At 35.1% G+C, this 18,108-nt stretch overlaps 1 protein-coding gene across 1 annotated transcript in view; it reads left to right on the top strand.

Annotated features, from left to right (window-relative positions):
• LOC135221802 (tyrosine-protein kinase receptor-like) overlaps window positions 1–18,108 on the top strand; it is a 1,041,187-nt gene that overhangs the window by 807,687 nt on the left and 215,392 nt on the right. Inside the window, exon 15 of the mRNA XM_064259659.1 lies at window positions 8,686–8,841. Coding sequence (XP_064115729.1) covers window positions 8,686–8,841 — 156 coding nt within the window. The remainder of the gene's footprint in view (window positions 1–8,685; window positions 8,842–18,108) is intronic.

Here is an 18,108-nt window from a genome sequence, read left to right as displayed (position 1 = left end):
GAAATAGTTTGGCTTTAATATTTTAAAGGACTTGTTTCTTTCCTCTACTTTGTACTTGATGCTATGTAATAAGTGTAACACAATACCTTGTTATAATACCGTTTTTCCCATTACTTAAATTATGGAAGGGAATAGGTAACTGAATGATGTCAAAGGTACTGTTTTAAGTGGTTGATAGATGCAGTATCACTTCACTCTCTCTCTCTCTCTCTCTCTCTCTCTCTCTCTCTCTCTCTCTCTCTCTCTCTCTCTCGTGTTTAGAGGTATACAACAAATTATTTTACATAATAAACTGCTAAAATGGCATAGTAATCACGTGCCCTTCGAGTCGTGAAAGTATTATTTGTTTAAACAAGTTGAAGTGTTGCTTCAAAGAGAGCCGGGTTAGAAGATCATGCATGAAAGAGAGAGAGAGAGAGAGAGAGAGAGAGAGAGAGAGAGAGAGAGAGAGAGAGAGAACTGTCTAGGCTACTAAAAATATACACTTTTACGTTTAGAATTTGTTTTGTCCAAAACCTCCAAATTAGTATGGCCGGAATGATTCATGGAAGCAATTAAGGAATAAATGCTGAATCATAACGTTCCCGAGAATGTTTTCTTCAACTGGTCAACAGTATTTGCTTCAGATAACTATAAGGCTAATTCTTTTATTTATTTTTGTTTTGATGGTATACTTGCAGTAGTTTGGAGGAAACGTCTTTTTTATTTGGGATCTGCTTTGCTTTCATTTAGTTAAGTATTTTTTTATGTTTCTTAAATCATGTGTCATTGCAAGCGCCGACAGCAGATCAGTGTGGAACTCTGAAGACTTGTAGAGTTGCAGTAATGCAATATTTATTTACGTTCATTTCCGAAATACTTGGCAAGACTTTTTAGAAATTTTTTGATCGATGGTACATAGTGATTGGTCTACGCAATTTCCTATTGTCATATCGTTCATAGTTTCATATTGGCTTCCGTCGTATCATGAATTATGTACTTAATATGGATACAATTGTATGCAAGTATATGTACATGAATGAGGTAAATGGAAATGTTACCAAGGATATGTACACCCCTCTACTTTAGACTTAGGATACGTTTTATAGTAAGTGTACTATAAAAGTCCTTCCTAGTTGTGTTTGATGGTGAAAATTTTACAGTTCAAAGCAATAACAAAATTATTGTGGCAAATTGTGAATTGATCTCATTTATGATGAGATGAAAATAGTATTCTGTTCACATTGATAGACAAACCACGGGTGCGCGACAAGAACTCAAGACGTTATGTTATATGATCCCTCATTTTATTTGACATTTTCGTCCTTACTCTCCATAACCAAAAAGGAAATGTTACGTTCTGAGACTGGGAATAAATTTGGGTTTAAGAAAATTGTCAATTTCGTATACAATAATTTCTTGAATTTTACAAAGTCTTGATCAGAAGTTATGACGATTAGACGAACCATTTGTGATTAGTAAAATACTCCTGCCTTAATTCTTAGATCTAAATCTAATATAACTTTTATACTGGAAATGGCAGTCATATTAGCATGTAGATTAAAACAATTAGTGAGGCCGTTGAATAATTCATATCCTCCCAATTGCGGAGGTTTTTGTGGCTATGAGTGGCCAGAAAATTAATCAAGCTAACACAGATATTAACAGCAAAAAGTCTGTTCAGACGGATTTCCTTTCTTTCTGTTATTCAGTGGACACAACATATTGCGTTCAAGGACACAATACTTAAAACTGATTTTGATGGTGGCATTCTGAATTACTAATTCATCAGACTGACCTTTATCCCACGGAAAGTTTTGCTCACTTGCAATGAAAAAATAGATGATGGGACGAGTGACCTAAAAAGAAAAAAAAATCGATATTTCCACATGACAGGTGAGTGATGCCGAAGCCTGATGTGTTCTGTCATCAACGGAAACGAGACTCATTGAAAACCACTAAATTATATTACACTGGACGATGTTGGATGTTACTGCTAGTCCTTGAAGAGAGTGAGTCTTATTATGCGGAAGAATGTGATTTTTATTTTTTGAAATAAATGCAATTTTCTAATAGGTGTTCATATTGTAGACCAATTTGCAATCTCTCGGCGTACGGATTCAGCTGAAGTAAGACGCGTCTTCGTTTTTCAATAACTTCGATTTCTGTTTTCCATTTTCTCTTCAGCTCTACACAGTTTTCACTCTCGCATGGGTCCTTAAATTTTGACCTACCTTTTGGGAGCATGGTATGATTAAACGAGGGGATAGATTTCCATAATAGCTTCTCTCGTTTCGTTGAACCAAGAAAAACCGCGTATGTCCCGACGACATGAATTCTTTTGGCCAAAATAAGGATCATTATTTTAGCTGTGAATTTTAAAGGCAGAGAATCAGATGTTTCTGTAATTTTACTCAGTTGTGTGATTTTAAATTTAAAGCCGTCAAAATCTAACTTTTTACTCTTTTATACCTCCAATACTGTTCCTTTCTCATACATTGATCGGTTTATAGTAAATGTGCGCCCATCTATCTGTTTTAAATGGTGCTATTGACTTAAAGGCGGGATCCTCTTGACTTTAGTAAAATATATTCTACACTTACCAATCCATTTATCAGGTTAAGTAAACATTATCCCCAAGTTAATTTGCCCCCTGGGATGCTGGGATGGAGGTGAAGCTAGCTCCCCAGAAATGCTAGTCGGTCCTTTTTTCAGAAAGGACAGGAAGATTTATTAGAATTCACCTCGATGTTGAGGCGTTAGACCTAGTTTAAACATAAGTCATCAAAAGAATGTTTCGTCATCCTTCTTCGTGTACTGATATAGAACAAGAATCTTTATAAACATATATTTTTCTTCTGCAGCAAACATTCTCCGTATAAATACCAATGCCATTGACGAAAATTGAGATTAAAATCGATTATAAAGGATGAAATGCCGCTATAATTAGCGTCGACTGCTAGAAATATATATGTATTTTTAACTGTAAACAGAAAAATATTGTTTTGTTTAGATTGCTGTGATAAAGATACCATACTGAAAGAGAGAGAAAAAAATTCAGAATATTATGGATTGAGGCGTCTCAGCATTGCCGGCTACTGATTGGTAGAAATCCATTTAGATTTGACCTGAAATCTCGAATAGTATCAGGAAGAATAAATTGAACAAACCATGAAGCCTCGTTATGGACAGGTTCTTTTCAAGCCAGTAAAATGCTTGATAACATCTCAAGACTTTAAGAAAATTTTACCTATTTATTAGCAGGATGATCAGAGATCCATATCCTGTTGGGAAGAAATTAGAAGTCTTTTTCTCTCGAGAGACCTCGATTTGTTTTCTTAATCTTCCCCCTCATTGGGTAATTCTGAGACGGCTCAGGGCGCTCATTGATTGGCTGCCTCAAGAGAAATGGTTGTGATTTCTTATAAAGTTTCTGGATTCTTTACCTTTAATCCATGGCGCTGCTGGAGCAAATGGGATCCGTCTCTCGTTTTGTTAGACGTGAAAGTTACTGCAGAACTATCAACATGATTTGTTGGACCCGATCATTTTTGCAAAGTGAAATTTCATTACTACTTGTTTTCAGAGTTTTAATATCATAAGACTAATTACCTATGGGGTAATTTTTCACCGTCTAGCTAGCTATTCGGCGGATAACCTTTAGTCCAGTAATCAGTACAGATACCAGAATTTAACTTGCGAATATTCGTGTTCGAGTGACACAGCTGAAACGAACAAAGTTATTGCAGCTTTGCACCGACACCACACAAAAAATAATAATGAATAAACTAAACTAAAGCGTCTGTTTCTGCAGAGGTTGGCGACAAAATGGTAAAAATTCCAGAAAATATCTTTGAAGACAAAATATCCTTTTCAAAGTCCGGCAGTTGTGATGTGTATTGTCATCCAGTAGAGTTTATTGATACATACAGTCACCTGTACCCCTGGGCCACTCCGTTTTGGACAGCAGCCTGACTCTGAGGCCATAGGATCGTCGCTCTGCCCACAAGGGACAGGATGTTTTACTCTCTCTCTCTCTCTCTCTCTCTCTCTCTCTCTCTCTCTCTCTCTCTCTCATATAGTTTTGACTTTTCAATAACTAACATATAAGAATTTATGACGAATACGTTGGTAATTATGGATTACATTCCCTACAAAAGCCTTTAAAATAAAGAATAGGTCTTACAACTGACAGCTGACATTTGTGTTTGATATTTTTATATTTTAGCTGGCTTGCTTGCAGGGTCCTGATATTTACAGTGGTTTAGAATTGACTTAAGTGCTTGAAGGAGACGGGCAGTCGGATGAAAGTCGAAAGCTTTCATCTTCTGTAATTCCGTAAATAGAAAGCATTCCCTGTAATACGATTTCTTTATGTCGTTATCATCAGGTAAACACGTGTGGTGTATTGGTGTGTGTGTGTGTGTGCGGAGGAGGTGCGTACACCTTCAGTTATATTTACCTGAAATTTTATTTTTCATAATAAAAGTTGTGTGGGTAAGTTGTGTCTGTATCTATTGATTACGTTTGAAGCGATTGGATCGTTTATGAAACATTTTATCGAGTCTTTAAAATATTCTAAAGTTTAAACGGAAATCATCTACGGTGACGTAATCGTTCCTATTCTACGGTAGTCTACAAAAAAAAAAAAACGATGATCTTGTGGGATGAATAGAAACAGGGAAAAGAACTTATATAAAAGTGAGTTAAATGGTTTCTAAAAAGGATGTTATTCTGAAAATTCTTACAAAAGGACTGACAAGCGATCGCAGAAAACGTAGTATTGCCATTTTATTTTCACAGATAGAAGTAGGGTACGTTTGTTTTATGTATAGTTTATATATAATATATATATCAAGTCTAAAAGGCCCATTAAAAACACTGTATCAAGCAGTGATAAGGGTGGTAGTCAGACCACCGAAATATTGTCCTCAACCTAAAACCAGAGGGTTTTAATGGGCCTTTTATACTTGAGACGTATCCTGTTTTAACAGAAGAATTTTATATTACATATATATATATATATAATATATATATATATATATATATATATATTTATAAATCTATATGCATGCATCTCATTCAACAAATTTTTCGCAGAATTTCATGCTTTTTTCATGTGGACGATATGTAAGAGTTTGCTTTGTTATTCATGAGTCTTTCTATCTCTTACACGAAGAATATAAGATGACTCGAGATCCTTTTTTTTTTTCAATATATAAAGCAAATGACAGCATTACATTGCCATGTCTTGGAAGTGAAAAAGTAGTTTCTCATCATCTCCAAACCATGGACTTCCAATCTTCAGCCCTTTAGGTGGGATTGTGCTGTTAACATTACTGAAGGGTGTTTGCAGCGTCCCTTGGGCACCAAGTTGCACTCACTTTTTAGCCTTTTTTCGCTTACTACAAACTACTTTGTTGTTTGTTGTTGTTGTTGTTGTTGTTGAATCTAAAAAGGTATGAAAATGCGTTTTCTCGCTGAGTTAAAGATGCAGGAATTGTAGGATAGGATAATAATGATTGTATTTATTAGAATAAAAAAGTAAAAAATAAATGATGTGCAAGTTAAACAGTACAGAAAAATAATTTCTTATAAAATGTAGCGTATTCATTTTAATTTTCGTTGATGAACCAAGACTATTTGACCGTAGATTTTAGCTGTTTTAATTTATTTGGGGTACTGAATTTAGGCTATGTTTCTGTTATATTATCGTTTCCACTTATAACTGAGAGTATATGAATGTGTATAATTTGTCCTTTTTATTTGAACCTTTTTGTTCGTATGAGTAGTACTTAAGTATGAGTATTGGTTACTAAGACCACTTCACGTTAAGTTAGGAACATAATGTTTACAACTTATGTGTGAGGGGGAAATCTTGCACGCGTCCCGAGTAAGCTGGAGGTCACATCACGCCTTTTTTACATTCATTCCTTCATTCTTGCTGGTCATCCTCCTAACTGTTATATACTTCTTAAGTGGGGTTTTCCGTTTCACGTTGAGAGCATTGTACTTCATCTCGTAATTATTTTTTTTATCTCGTTATCTTGCTGTCCAACCACTGAAACTCCCTCCTTTAGCGCAAAGCGGCTGAAATTGCACGCATGCCTGGCTTCATAGCCTAAATTTCGTGATTCATTCTTTCCTCCATTGATAAACTGGATTCAGAATAAAATGAGTTTTCAGGACTCAGTATTGTCATCTTGATAAGTAAATTGGCATTTTTGCATCGAATATACGGATATTAATAGGTCATCTCATTAAGTTTGGAAAAACGTAATATTTCATTCGTTCTAATCAAATGGTAAATGTATTCCATACTGTCCCCTAGAAATATCATGTACGGAACTTCATCATCGAGAGATACAGATTACACATTATAGATATTTATCATTTACTTCATTATTCGCCTTTTTGCTGCTACTACATATTCATCTATAGTCAGTTATCTGAGGCTATCTGAAACATTACGTATTAAATTCAAGAGTGTTTACACCACCAAAAAACTGTAATTGTTCAATGTAGACGTTTCAGCCTCCCTTTTAGAGGGAAATTTCCTGTCCCCTGCGGTTGCGAACGTAAATTGAGGTTTTGGCTGGCAAATATTACATCGTTGCCCAGGGGGCGTGGGGCCCGTCTATACAAACGGAGAAGGGTTACCGCCAAGTCCCTGACGGACCCAATCTCTCTGGCTATTCAGAGGGAACGTCCGCTCCAGTTCACACCGCGATGGGAAAACCTCGCTGACAGAGGGTTCTGAAGGGTGTGAAATAGCTCTTCCTTCTTGAGAGATAAGAAGGCGTGGACTTCTCTTCATCGGAGATTATTCTCTACTCTTGTGAAAGGAATCAGACACACCGCACGGCGGGGTGCTTGGAGGCGGATATTAGAAAATGATGGACTGACTGATTACACTTGTACCGAAGGGATGTGATAGATTCGCAGAAACCTTGATTTCATTACACATCCCTAATAACTTACACACACACACACACACACACACACACACACACACACACATATATATATAATATATATATATATATATATATATATATATATATCTAGTGTAATGCTCAGTCAGAAAGAAATGGGTAACTCAAACCTGATGATTGTTCACTTTTTTGTTATAATAGCTCCTAGTATATTAAGAATCGGGTCACGCTTTAAAGAAAAGTCAGTCTAAAGGAACACGAGGTAATATTTTTATCATTAGACAAAAGTTGACAAGATATCAGACGATAGACGATGGTAAATAAACGTAACAGGCAATAAAAGAATTCAGAATCAGTTTTTTTTATATAAAATTACCATCTTGTAAGAGAATCTTATTGGTGTGATGACTTTTAACTTTAACAAATTTGGAAACGCCATTTGCTTGTCCTTTTCAGGAGTCGGTTTGTGGGATGATGAGATCCAGTCTGGTTTTATTGACATTAAATGTGTAAAGGTTTTTCTTTATCTTTCTGCACATATGCTGACTTTAAAGATTAAAATCTCACTCATTTAGGATTTCCTTGGAACCCTACAAGGTTCTTTTACAGCATATACCTTTAATGTAAACTGATGATGAGATATTGCGATTGTGCAGGAAAAAATAGAAGCAGCAATGATTTCAGTATTTAAATTCAAGTAAAGGAAAAAAGTAGTGATGAGCAGAGATCGTCCTGCGACTCTGTACACAACTTGACTTCACTGGGAATTTGTGAGGAAAGTTCATTTTATTTTTATTTTTTTTTCCTCTCTCCACTTGTTCCCGGAACAGGGAGCTGTAAGTCCCCGGGGCACTGAGATAAGAATGAAATTTCACTTTCCAAGATTACTTCTTCTTTTCCTTTTTTTCGCCTTCCGCTTTTTTTCTTTTTCCTTGGAATTATTTTCTTGTCTTTATGCCTCCTGAGTATTTTTTGCCGTACGCAAATGGGCATCTTTTGCAAAAATGTATTAACTAACTCTTATATATACACATATCGACTATGCATATATAAGTATATGTATTTATGTATGTATGAGGTATGCGATTTCATAAAACAGTCGTATCTGTCCAGAACAATAACCTGTTTCTAGTGGCAGGAAGACCGCTAAGAAAACACCGTATGAACGATATTGTAAGAAATCGGTAAACAGCCAAATTAGCTAGAATAAAACCTTTACCATTCTTTAAATGCATTCAGTTTCCCATCTAAAAGCAATTTCAGGTAAATCCCATACCGCCTACGCTCGGAGATAAGCTTTACTTTTTTCCCCGTTGTGCGAAACTTCACTTTTATTCAACTTGTGAATAGGTACTGAGGAATTGTAGCGTAAGGTTTATAGCGATGCCAGTGAGTTTTTTTTTATTTTGTATGTATACACATGTATATGTATATATATATATATATATATATATATATATATATATATATATAATAATATATATATATATAATATATATATATATATTGTTGTTGTTTATTGCACAGCTACATGTTTTGAAGTTCGAAGTATGCATTGCAAAAGTTTAAATTAAATTCCTTTGGGGGGACCTGCATTCATGTTTCATTGAATACCCTGAGACGTGAGTTCCCCCACTTCAATGCCTAAAGCCCGTTCTATTCAGTTTAATTATTTTTGCTTTAAAATAGATTGATTGACGTTTACAAATAAAATAATGCGATAACATGATGTTTGTAACCCTTTTTTTCCCCTCTTTCTTGATATCCTCAGACGCCGGAACAGAAAAAGGCCTGCAATAGCCGCAAAGAGCCCCCAGACATCAGCGATTGGGAGAAGCTCGATAAAGTGGATATCGTGCACCGCATCAAAGGAAGCTCATCACCCGGAGGGGGAGGGGGAGGAGGCGGCGCTTCTTTCGTCTTTCGGGTGAGTACACAGACCTCTTGCGTCTTCAACAAACACTCGCCCGCATGTATGCTAAGTAAATGTACTGTTTGTACAACTAGTTGCAAGACATTTTCCCATTCGATCATTTGATAATGCATATATGCCTGTATAGGAAAAGGTAAAGATCCTTGACATATTCCTGATGTATCTGCTGAACTGTGGATGAACCCTCAGTGTTGGAAATAGCATCAGCTCCTTCATACACCTACTCAGACGGCTCATCAGCAATGTTGAACCCCCTAACACATACTGCGCCCCTCAAATCTGCCTTTTGCACTCTCTCAACCTTTCTGAAAATTGAAACCCATCCTTCCCAATACTTGTTTTATACTTTGTCTGCGGCTTCGTAGGGTTTCCTCTCCTTCATACTAACATTTCAAAATTGTACCTTTTTCAGTCCTCCAATTTTTCCTCATGACCAGACCATCTCAGAACCACCGAGACATTATTTCATACAGTAACCTTCTTCTGCACCAACGTATCTTCTCATTTCTCACCCCTGTAATTCTTTTTAAACCGTAATAGTCTAAGGAAACATCCAACTACCATCCGTGCTTCAAGTATTCTGATCCTGTTGGCCTTCGGAATATTTACTCCCAAATTATTATATTGCGTAGCCTTTAGATGCTTTAGTTATTCCGCACTCGATTAATGATCTATCTTGTTCTATAGCACTGTACCCGTCTATTGTCCTTTCTCTGGCTTCTCACAGCACTGTAGCCAGAGATAATAAACAGCCACAAAGACGTAACACGTCCTTGTCACAGCCTCATTTTTACACCAAATCTGTTTCTCTCACGCCCACAAATTATAACACATTCCCACTTTTATCATAAAACATTATATCTTCTACAACTCTGACGTACCATACATCCTCAACACCCTCCACTTTTTAAAACAAACCTACACTGATTGTGTCGTATTAGTCCTTCTATTACTTCTATTATCTCTTACTTTCACAATCAAAATCGTTCAATACACATATCTTGGAATGGTAGATAATTTTTGCCCCTCTAACTTTTGCTGTTTCCTCATTAGGGTGAGAAATGCGCAAATTTATTAACATAATCGTTATCTAGAAAGCAAGGAATTTTAATGCATTTTTATTTATTATTTACAAAGAAGTTGTCCTTGCTAACCAACCCTCGCATGAATGTTGGGTAAGCGTCCTTCGCATGAGGGATTTTACCTTTTTAAAAAATGTAAAGGACCGATCAGTATCAAATATAACATGTAAAACCAGGGGCAGAGCTCTTTAAGTCACAAAAGTAATATTTAGAATTATTTGTTATGTAATAGGACTTACGTAGAAGGTACCATGTAGCACAGCAAACGCTTTCAATGCAGGGGAGCAGACGGTGGCTTCAGAACCTCTGGTTATCTGTATTTGTAAGAGACAGACTGACAAACAAACGAAAACTGGCTCATCGCGAATGAAGTATGAATGTGAATGAACAAACAGCATAAGTTTTAGGAACCTGACGAAAGGGAGGCGAATATTATAACAGAGAGGGGCGGGAAAACACGGATAATGTTTGCAGGTAACTTTGGGTAAATAACCATGTGATGCGAAACTTGTCATTATACTGTGTAAGACAAGTTTGGATGTTGGCCCATAAAGTTAATCATTATTACTTACAGGAATTTATTGTAAATGTTATGATTAATTTTGTTGATAATAGCAATATGACAAAATATATTTGCAACATATTCCAAAATAAGTATATTTCCTGCCGTAGGATGTAGTTTCTAAAAGGTGCGACCGTGTGATGCGAAACTTGTCATTATAGTGTGTAAGATAAGTTTGGATGTTGGTCCAATAAGTTGATGATTATTTCTTACAAGCTAGTACAGTTGGTAACTTGCTGGTCTTGTAGTCTCGGGGCCATTGTTCGCTCCCCGTCAGGGAACGAATAGCGAGACCATAGTAGATATAGAGACCCCTCTATAGTATATATGAGTGATCATGTCTACCAGCGGTTACTGCCATTAGTGATACCGCGGAAGGAGGTTTGGGTTACCCGGCAGAAGTCCGAACGAGAGGCAATAGCCTGGTGGAGGACTGAAACTGCTTATTTTAACTTTTTTTTTAACAGAAATTTACTGTAAATGTTATCGTTAATTTTGTTGATAATAGCAACATGGCAAATATATATTTTCAGTATTTTCCAAAAGGAGAAGTATAATATTTCCTGCCGTAGGACGGAGTTTCTTTTTAAAAGGTGCGAATCCATTTGCTGTATTTCTTTACATATCCAAACATGAAAGTATTTTTCCACACTTGAGAAATTCGTTGGCACAATGCCTTTACTAAGGAAGCTTATAGAAAATATATTTTAACTTCTTCGTAATTTTATTCTCTAGAATTTTATTTATTCGTTTCAGGGGACATAGGAATAAAAAGGCTAAATTCTACTTAAGACATGGAAAATGCAATAAGGGAGAAACATAATTTCTCTTATCGTTGTATCATTTTAACGCAAAACGAGCCGTTTTCCTGTATGAACTGAAAAACATGGTGTTTTGCTATGTGCAGTATATTTCGTTGTTAATATTTACTTATTCAAAATCGCTCTTCGTTCGTAACTGTAAAAAAAATAAAAAAATAAAAAAAATACCTGCCCGAACATTTTGCTCGGAATGCGTCATGTGAATCGCTGTCAGCTTTTGTGAAGTAAAAAAAATTATTTTTTATTTTTTGAATGATAATTACCATACTGCCATCCATAGTTGTTTTTTAGAATAATAATTACTAGACTGCCATTCATAGTTTTTTCAGAATAATAATTACTAGACTAAAATTCATAGTTTTTTTCAGAATAATAATTACTAGACTGTCATTCATAGTTTTTTCAGAATAAGAAGTACTAGACTGTCATTCGTAGTTATTTTTTAGAATAATAATTCCTAGACCGTCATTGATAGTTATTTTGGAAAAATAATGACTAGACTGTCATTCATAGTTGTTTTTTCAGAATAGTAATTCCTAGACTGCCACTGATATTTTTTTCAGAATAATATTTACTAGACTGTCATCGATAGATTTTGGTTTTCAAAAATAATAATTACTAGACTGTCGTTGATAGTGTATTTGCTTGGCGAAACTGTTTAACAAGAAAAAAGGTCAATATAAAAAAGTTAATTCAGTTACCAAACAAAGGAAGAGGGAAGTACGTCAAGGATATGCATTTAGATATTTCTTGATTAAGTTTGTTATGACATGTCGCTCTAGTATATTTTACATTTAAAATGATATAACTTCTCAGTTACGAAACTGGGTTATTCCCAATTTCCATGTTTTTACTCATACACCGGTAAAGGCCAATAAAAAGTTATACTCAACTCTAATGGTAAAAAGGAGAATGTTTGTAGGCAAGAATTTAAGGTAAAAGTAGAATTCGCCACCGATGTTGCACATCGTGATGAGGAGCGTCAGCGATGTGTTCTTCTGAAATGGGAACAATCATCCTGCATTCGATGAATCAAAATAAAACGGACCTTTTGTTGCCGATTATATATCACAATGTTGCTCTCCTTTATAGTTTCCTAATTAATTATGCTATTACCCATAGAAGATAAGGTTGAGAGGCGTTATCTAAATTCCAGTTTATACAACATTACCGTGGTAAAATAAAAAAAATTGTCATTTTTATTCTATCTCGACGTGACATTAGAAAATATACCTGAAACCCATAATGTAGTAAAAAGGAGTAAGGACTTTTAGCAACTTACACAAGGGAAGTTAAAAGAAATCAAAGTGTAGGATTTTTTTTTCTAGCTGACTCATTAGGGTAAGACTTAAGCATAATTCTAAAAGAGCCAAGGAGGCATAAGAAAGGAAACTGTTCCTTTCTTATGGAACAGAATTATATATTTAAATAAGAAAGGAGAGGAATATGGAACGAGAAATTTAGCCAACAGGTATCTCATTAGGGCTTTTAAAACCAGTCATCAGGGCACCTTAATGGCAGTCCCTTAAAAGCCCACCCGGCTTCTTGAGTAAGTTTGGCCTGAAGTGAATCATTTGGAGCCGTTGAATATATATTATATATATATATATATATTATAACTATATATATATATATATATATATATAATATATATATATATATATATATATCTATATATAATAGATATATATATATATATATATATATGTATATATATATATGTGTAATATATATATATATTCTATATAATATTATATACTATATATATTTATATATATAATATATATGAACCATAACATATATTATATAATATAATAATATATAAAAATATATTATTAATATTATGTATAAGATATTTATAAAACCAATTCTTTATTCATGAAAATATATGTCAAGCAAAGTAAAAATGTGTTAGAAGAAGAAATCGGTACGCTAGAAGCTAATGTACTCACCGAAGCAATATTCGTTTTCTTGTCTTAAAAAAATTGTTTTTAAAGGGGGGACGGCAAAAGACCACGAGGAAGAATTTTCTCTGGTTGGGAGTCAGGAAGTGAACGAAAAAAAAAAGACAACAGCTACGCGAAAAGGAATCGTCTGAAAATAAAAGGCCTTTGATGTGGACTGGATTAGAGAAAGGATAATTTTCCAGGCATGATGTACAGGGACCTGGCTTTATTCAAGATTTGTTATTTTACTCAATTTTTTTTATGTTTTTTGAGAACTGAACTAGGATAGTATGACAAGAATAAGTTGATTTGTATGCTTGCCCGTGTATAAATTCATACATACATACTTCTTCATAGAAAAGAAAGTTTCCTCCAGAAAAGATGAATTCAGAGACTGAGCAATGGTCTTCTCATTACTCTTGAGTGTAGCCTTATAAACAATGTGTAGTTTCTCCCTACACTTACATTGCTCCTGTTATCTGTTTTCTGGATTATGTCAACATTCCCTTCTATTATTTCTGCTTAATTCGTCTGCCCATAAATTTGCATTCCATTCCAAAAAATCGAATAATCTTGAAGCCTTGATGCAGCAAATATTTTCCAGTTTGTAACCAATTATAAGTTAGATGAAAGTTTGCCACATATATATTGTATATAATATAAACATATACTTTCATTTGTGTTCTTTTCGTCTAGGTATAAACATATGCAAAAAGATGTAAGTATATCTCATTGTGCACAGCTCCACAAAATTAGTTTTCAGAATTCATACGTATAGTACAAGATATTTAATATTTTATTTTTTACCTTCTGTTTGATTGTAGACTTTCGCTGGCTTTATTTTTCCCACCGGAAATTGTGATGGGAGTAAAAAAGCTGCAAAATTTTGTAAATATTACTGGAAGTGTTTTAATCATCACATTGCCATCAACGTTTTCTCTTGTGTGCGTTATAATTTGCTGACCAGAATCTACAGATTTTTCAACTGAACTCTCTCACAGCACTTTGTGTTTCCCTTTGATTGCTGTTTTTGAATTGCTGAAGCACTTCCAGAAGGCCATAGATATCAGAACGTTACTAATGACCATACAAGTATCTGGTAAATGTTCACTATGCGAGGTCTGGATCTCGATCGCCCATTCACTGTGTTTGAATTATAACTTTAACTTCTTTAAGGGACAGTCATAAAACACACTTGAGGACTTACTCCATTTGTTACCCTTCTTCAAGATAGAATGCTTTTATCGTATATATCCCCTCCAGTTTGCATTTATCGTATATATCCCCTTCTGTTCATTCTGTCCAGTTTCAGAGTTTCCGTGGGGTCTCTCTACGTATGTATATAAGCCCTTATCATAGATGCGTTTTCTTCCACCCACGTCTCTCTAGAAACGTGACGTTCGCTTAATCTGCTGCCTGTGCGAGATCCCCGTTGCTATGAGAACTTCTCTTTGGAACTGGTTTAGCTTCATTAATTTAGCTGACGTCAAAGGCGACTGATATAAAAGTATCACTTACGCCGAAGTAAATTACGCGCGTCATGGTTGTGGAGCATCAGCTTCTGGAAACTTTAGGAGACTTGTTCTATTGTAAGAGTGTGTGTGTGTGTGTGTGTGTGTGTGTGTGTGCGCGCGCGCGCGCATGCCTCTGGTTATGCAAGTTGGAATTTGTAGTTTTGTCTTTGCATAAAATTCTTTCTGACGGATGGAAAACGACATGTGATACTCATTCCAGAGTTGGCTTTTCGAATCAGAACTTCGAGTGGGAGAACGTATGCTGCATCTGTTCGTTCATGGTTTTTTTTTTTTTTTTTTTTTTTGGACAAAACCTACATTCCTAACAGGAAATCGTAAATATTTCAGTTCCAACGAGAGAACGCCCGAAAGTAAAAAGGATTTCAAATATTTTGAATCCTTTTACGATAGGTATTGTCAGATGTTATCAACAGATGGTTTTAGAACGTTCTGGGAATGTTTAGTTATTAATATTCACACAAGAGGAGTGGATCGAGTGCTGAACCAGCCTTTTATTATTATTATTATTATTATTATTATTATTATTATTATTATTATTATTATATGTATGTATGTATGTATGTATGTATGTATGTATGTATGTATGTATATCTGTGTGCAGGCACAAAATTCTTGTCCAGCACCCAATCCATTCCTCTTGTGTGAATATTAATAACTTAACATTTCCAGAACGTTCAAAAACCATCTAAAATTACGCAGAATTACTCGTCAACAGAGGTAGAAGTAGCTTTGTTTAGCAAGAGAAATTTAATACTGTTTATTTATTTATCCTACTCTTGCTGGGCATACAATTAGATAGAACGTATCACTGACACTCACTCTTTATCTAACTCTTGAATATTGTCACAACGCCTACGTGTAACCTTGCTTTTATTTATGTCAGTCAGCTTACGTCATTAAGCTTACCAGGCATCATGTGCGCTCTGTATTGTTTCATATATTCTTTATACATTTTTTTTATTTAGTTTGAACTCGACCCTCCAGCCACTCTGAAAACAAAATAATTTTTCATCATGTAGAAAACCTCTGAATAGAGAGAGCATCTATTGATATTCACCGATTTTATGGGATGTTTCCCCTTGATGTTTTGACTGCGTGATATTAAGAGGCAACTCCTCCCTCACACTATTGAGTAGTAGCTGTTCTTTGATGGTAACACAGAGCAATGTGCTCAGAAGAGTTATAAGGAACCTCAGTAGATTTTATTTTATCTAAAGTTAAAGTGGGGCATAATCGTGCGTCTGTCAACGATATAGTGCAGGCCACCACCGGGCAGTGTTTAAAGTGTCATGGGCCGTGGCTCATAAGGCATTATACCAAGATCACCGAAAGATAAATCTGTTTTCGGTGGCCATGACTGTACGATGTACTTAAAACTCGATTCCGCCGAAGAAACTTCGGCGCATTTTTTACTTATTTTTATTGTTAGTCAACAGTTGCAAATACAGTGCAGCCTATAGCATTATTCACGATCATTTGATAAAGTCATATTCAACAGAAATAAATTCGTTATCAGAAGACGGAAAGTGAACTGAGTTATGAGGTAAGTAATGCCTTATGCTCCCATCAGAATTTCTTCTACGATTTTTTTTATGTTTCTAACCAAGAAAAAGCCTGATAAAGTAGAACATCAAAGAATTTGTAACTGTGTAGGCACTTAAGTCGAAATAATTAACATATAAATACTATAATACTGGAGCAGTTTGTTGTTTAAGCACGAGTTCACCACATTACTATAGTAAATTGCCTTATATTGTTTGAAATAATTTTAGAAGAAAGTGGAGCGTTCCTAAAATTAGCAACATATTAGTCGGACACGCACATACGCGTATATATATGTAAATACACACACACACTCACACACACACACATATTTATATATATATAATATATATATATATATATATATATATAATATATATATATATATATATATATATATTATTTAGAATTCATATTGGGCGTGAGCCGCTTCCTTATCCTGAGCCTATTTCTATGGAATTACATCTGTTCATAGAAAACGACGGATAAATTTGTAAGCTTCTTATCTTGTATACGGGTAGGTATACCTTTATTAATAACCATCGATATAGGATGTAGTCTCTCTCTCTCTCTCTCTCTCTCTCTCTCTCTCTCTCTCTCAAAATATCATTGATTATAGTATTTCTGTCATAAGCGTATTCTTGTCTTGAATTATTTGATGCAATTGATAACGAAGAATTACCACGTAACGGTTTTTTTTGTCGTTCCATACTCATTTGGAATGCCCACTGTATTATGTTTTAAGTTTTGCTTCTTCCAGTGTATATATAGGATTTGTTCTTTCTGGCTGCCTTTCTTTCTTACATCACTCAGGAGAATTGCAGAATAGATTTATTGCGGGCTTGTTTGTGTTTTAAAGACTTCTTGTAACTTCTGAAGACTGCACGTGTCCTTTGTTTGAAAGTAACCAAGCATTCCACAAAAATCTAAAGCTAGCTTGTCATGCATACATTTTGTTTGACCAGTGCAACAATCTATATTTAAGTGACCTCAATTTTAGAATTTAATTATGCCTAGTCATAGGGTGAAGGACAGCTAGTTATATGTTGGTCGTTAGGTTTGTCATTCCATCTAAACCAGGACCCACTAAACATCATGTTTATAAATAATTAGAAATTTTTTTAGAACCATATGAATGTTAGTTGTAAGTCTGATAAGTATCAGGTTTCATCTCGTTTCCGATGCAGCTGTAAATCTCTTGTCAGCGTAAAACTTGGGAAATTCTTAAAAATTTCCTTTTGGCCCTTGGTTTCCCGTTCGTCGACACTGTCTGGAATCTGAACGTGGAGGGAAATGCATTAAAATCTTCTGGAGGATGGATATGGTCCGGTGTGAAGTCCATACCAAGTACTCCGGTTAAATTGTGAGCGAATTATAATTACCACATGAGCATAGAATGATATCTGAAAGAACGATGCTTCTCTCGGATTAAAATGTTCAGCATTTAATACACACGCAGAGCTCGGCCTTATTGATAGCATGAGTGAAATATATATGGAAGAGTTTGTCTTGATTGTACCATGTTAACATTGTATTAGATTCCATGTTTCCAGTTGTATCCTTTTCCTCTCATTTCCATCCACGGATGAAATGCAGGCTTGATATACAGATATATTCTGTGCGGCTTCCGAGAGGCAATCCGATTAGGATAATCGCCTTCGCTAGTTCTTAATCCTACTGACTTCCTGGAATTAATTCTTCCAAAAACACAAATGTATTAAGATATACGCCCTAGAAAGCCTTCCGAATCTGCTTATGTTCCGTATATCAGAA

This window comes from Macrobrachium nipponense, chromosome 3, assembly GCF_015104395.2.
Source record: "Macrobrachium nipponense isolate FS-2020 chromosome 3, ASM1510439v2, whole genome shotgun sequence".
Taxonomy (NCBI): domain Eukaryota; kingdom Metazoa; phylum Arthropoda; class Malacostraca; order Decapoda; family Palaemonidae; genus Macrobrachium; species Macrobrachium nipponense.
Note: the sequence above shows the minus strand (reverse complement) of the source record. Positions and strands in the feature narration are given on the sequence as shown.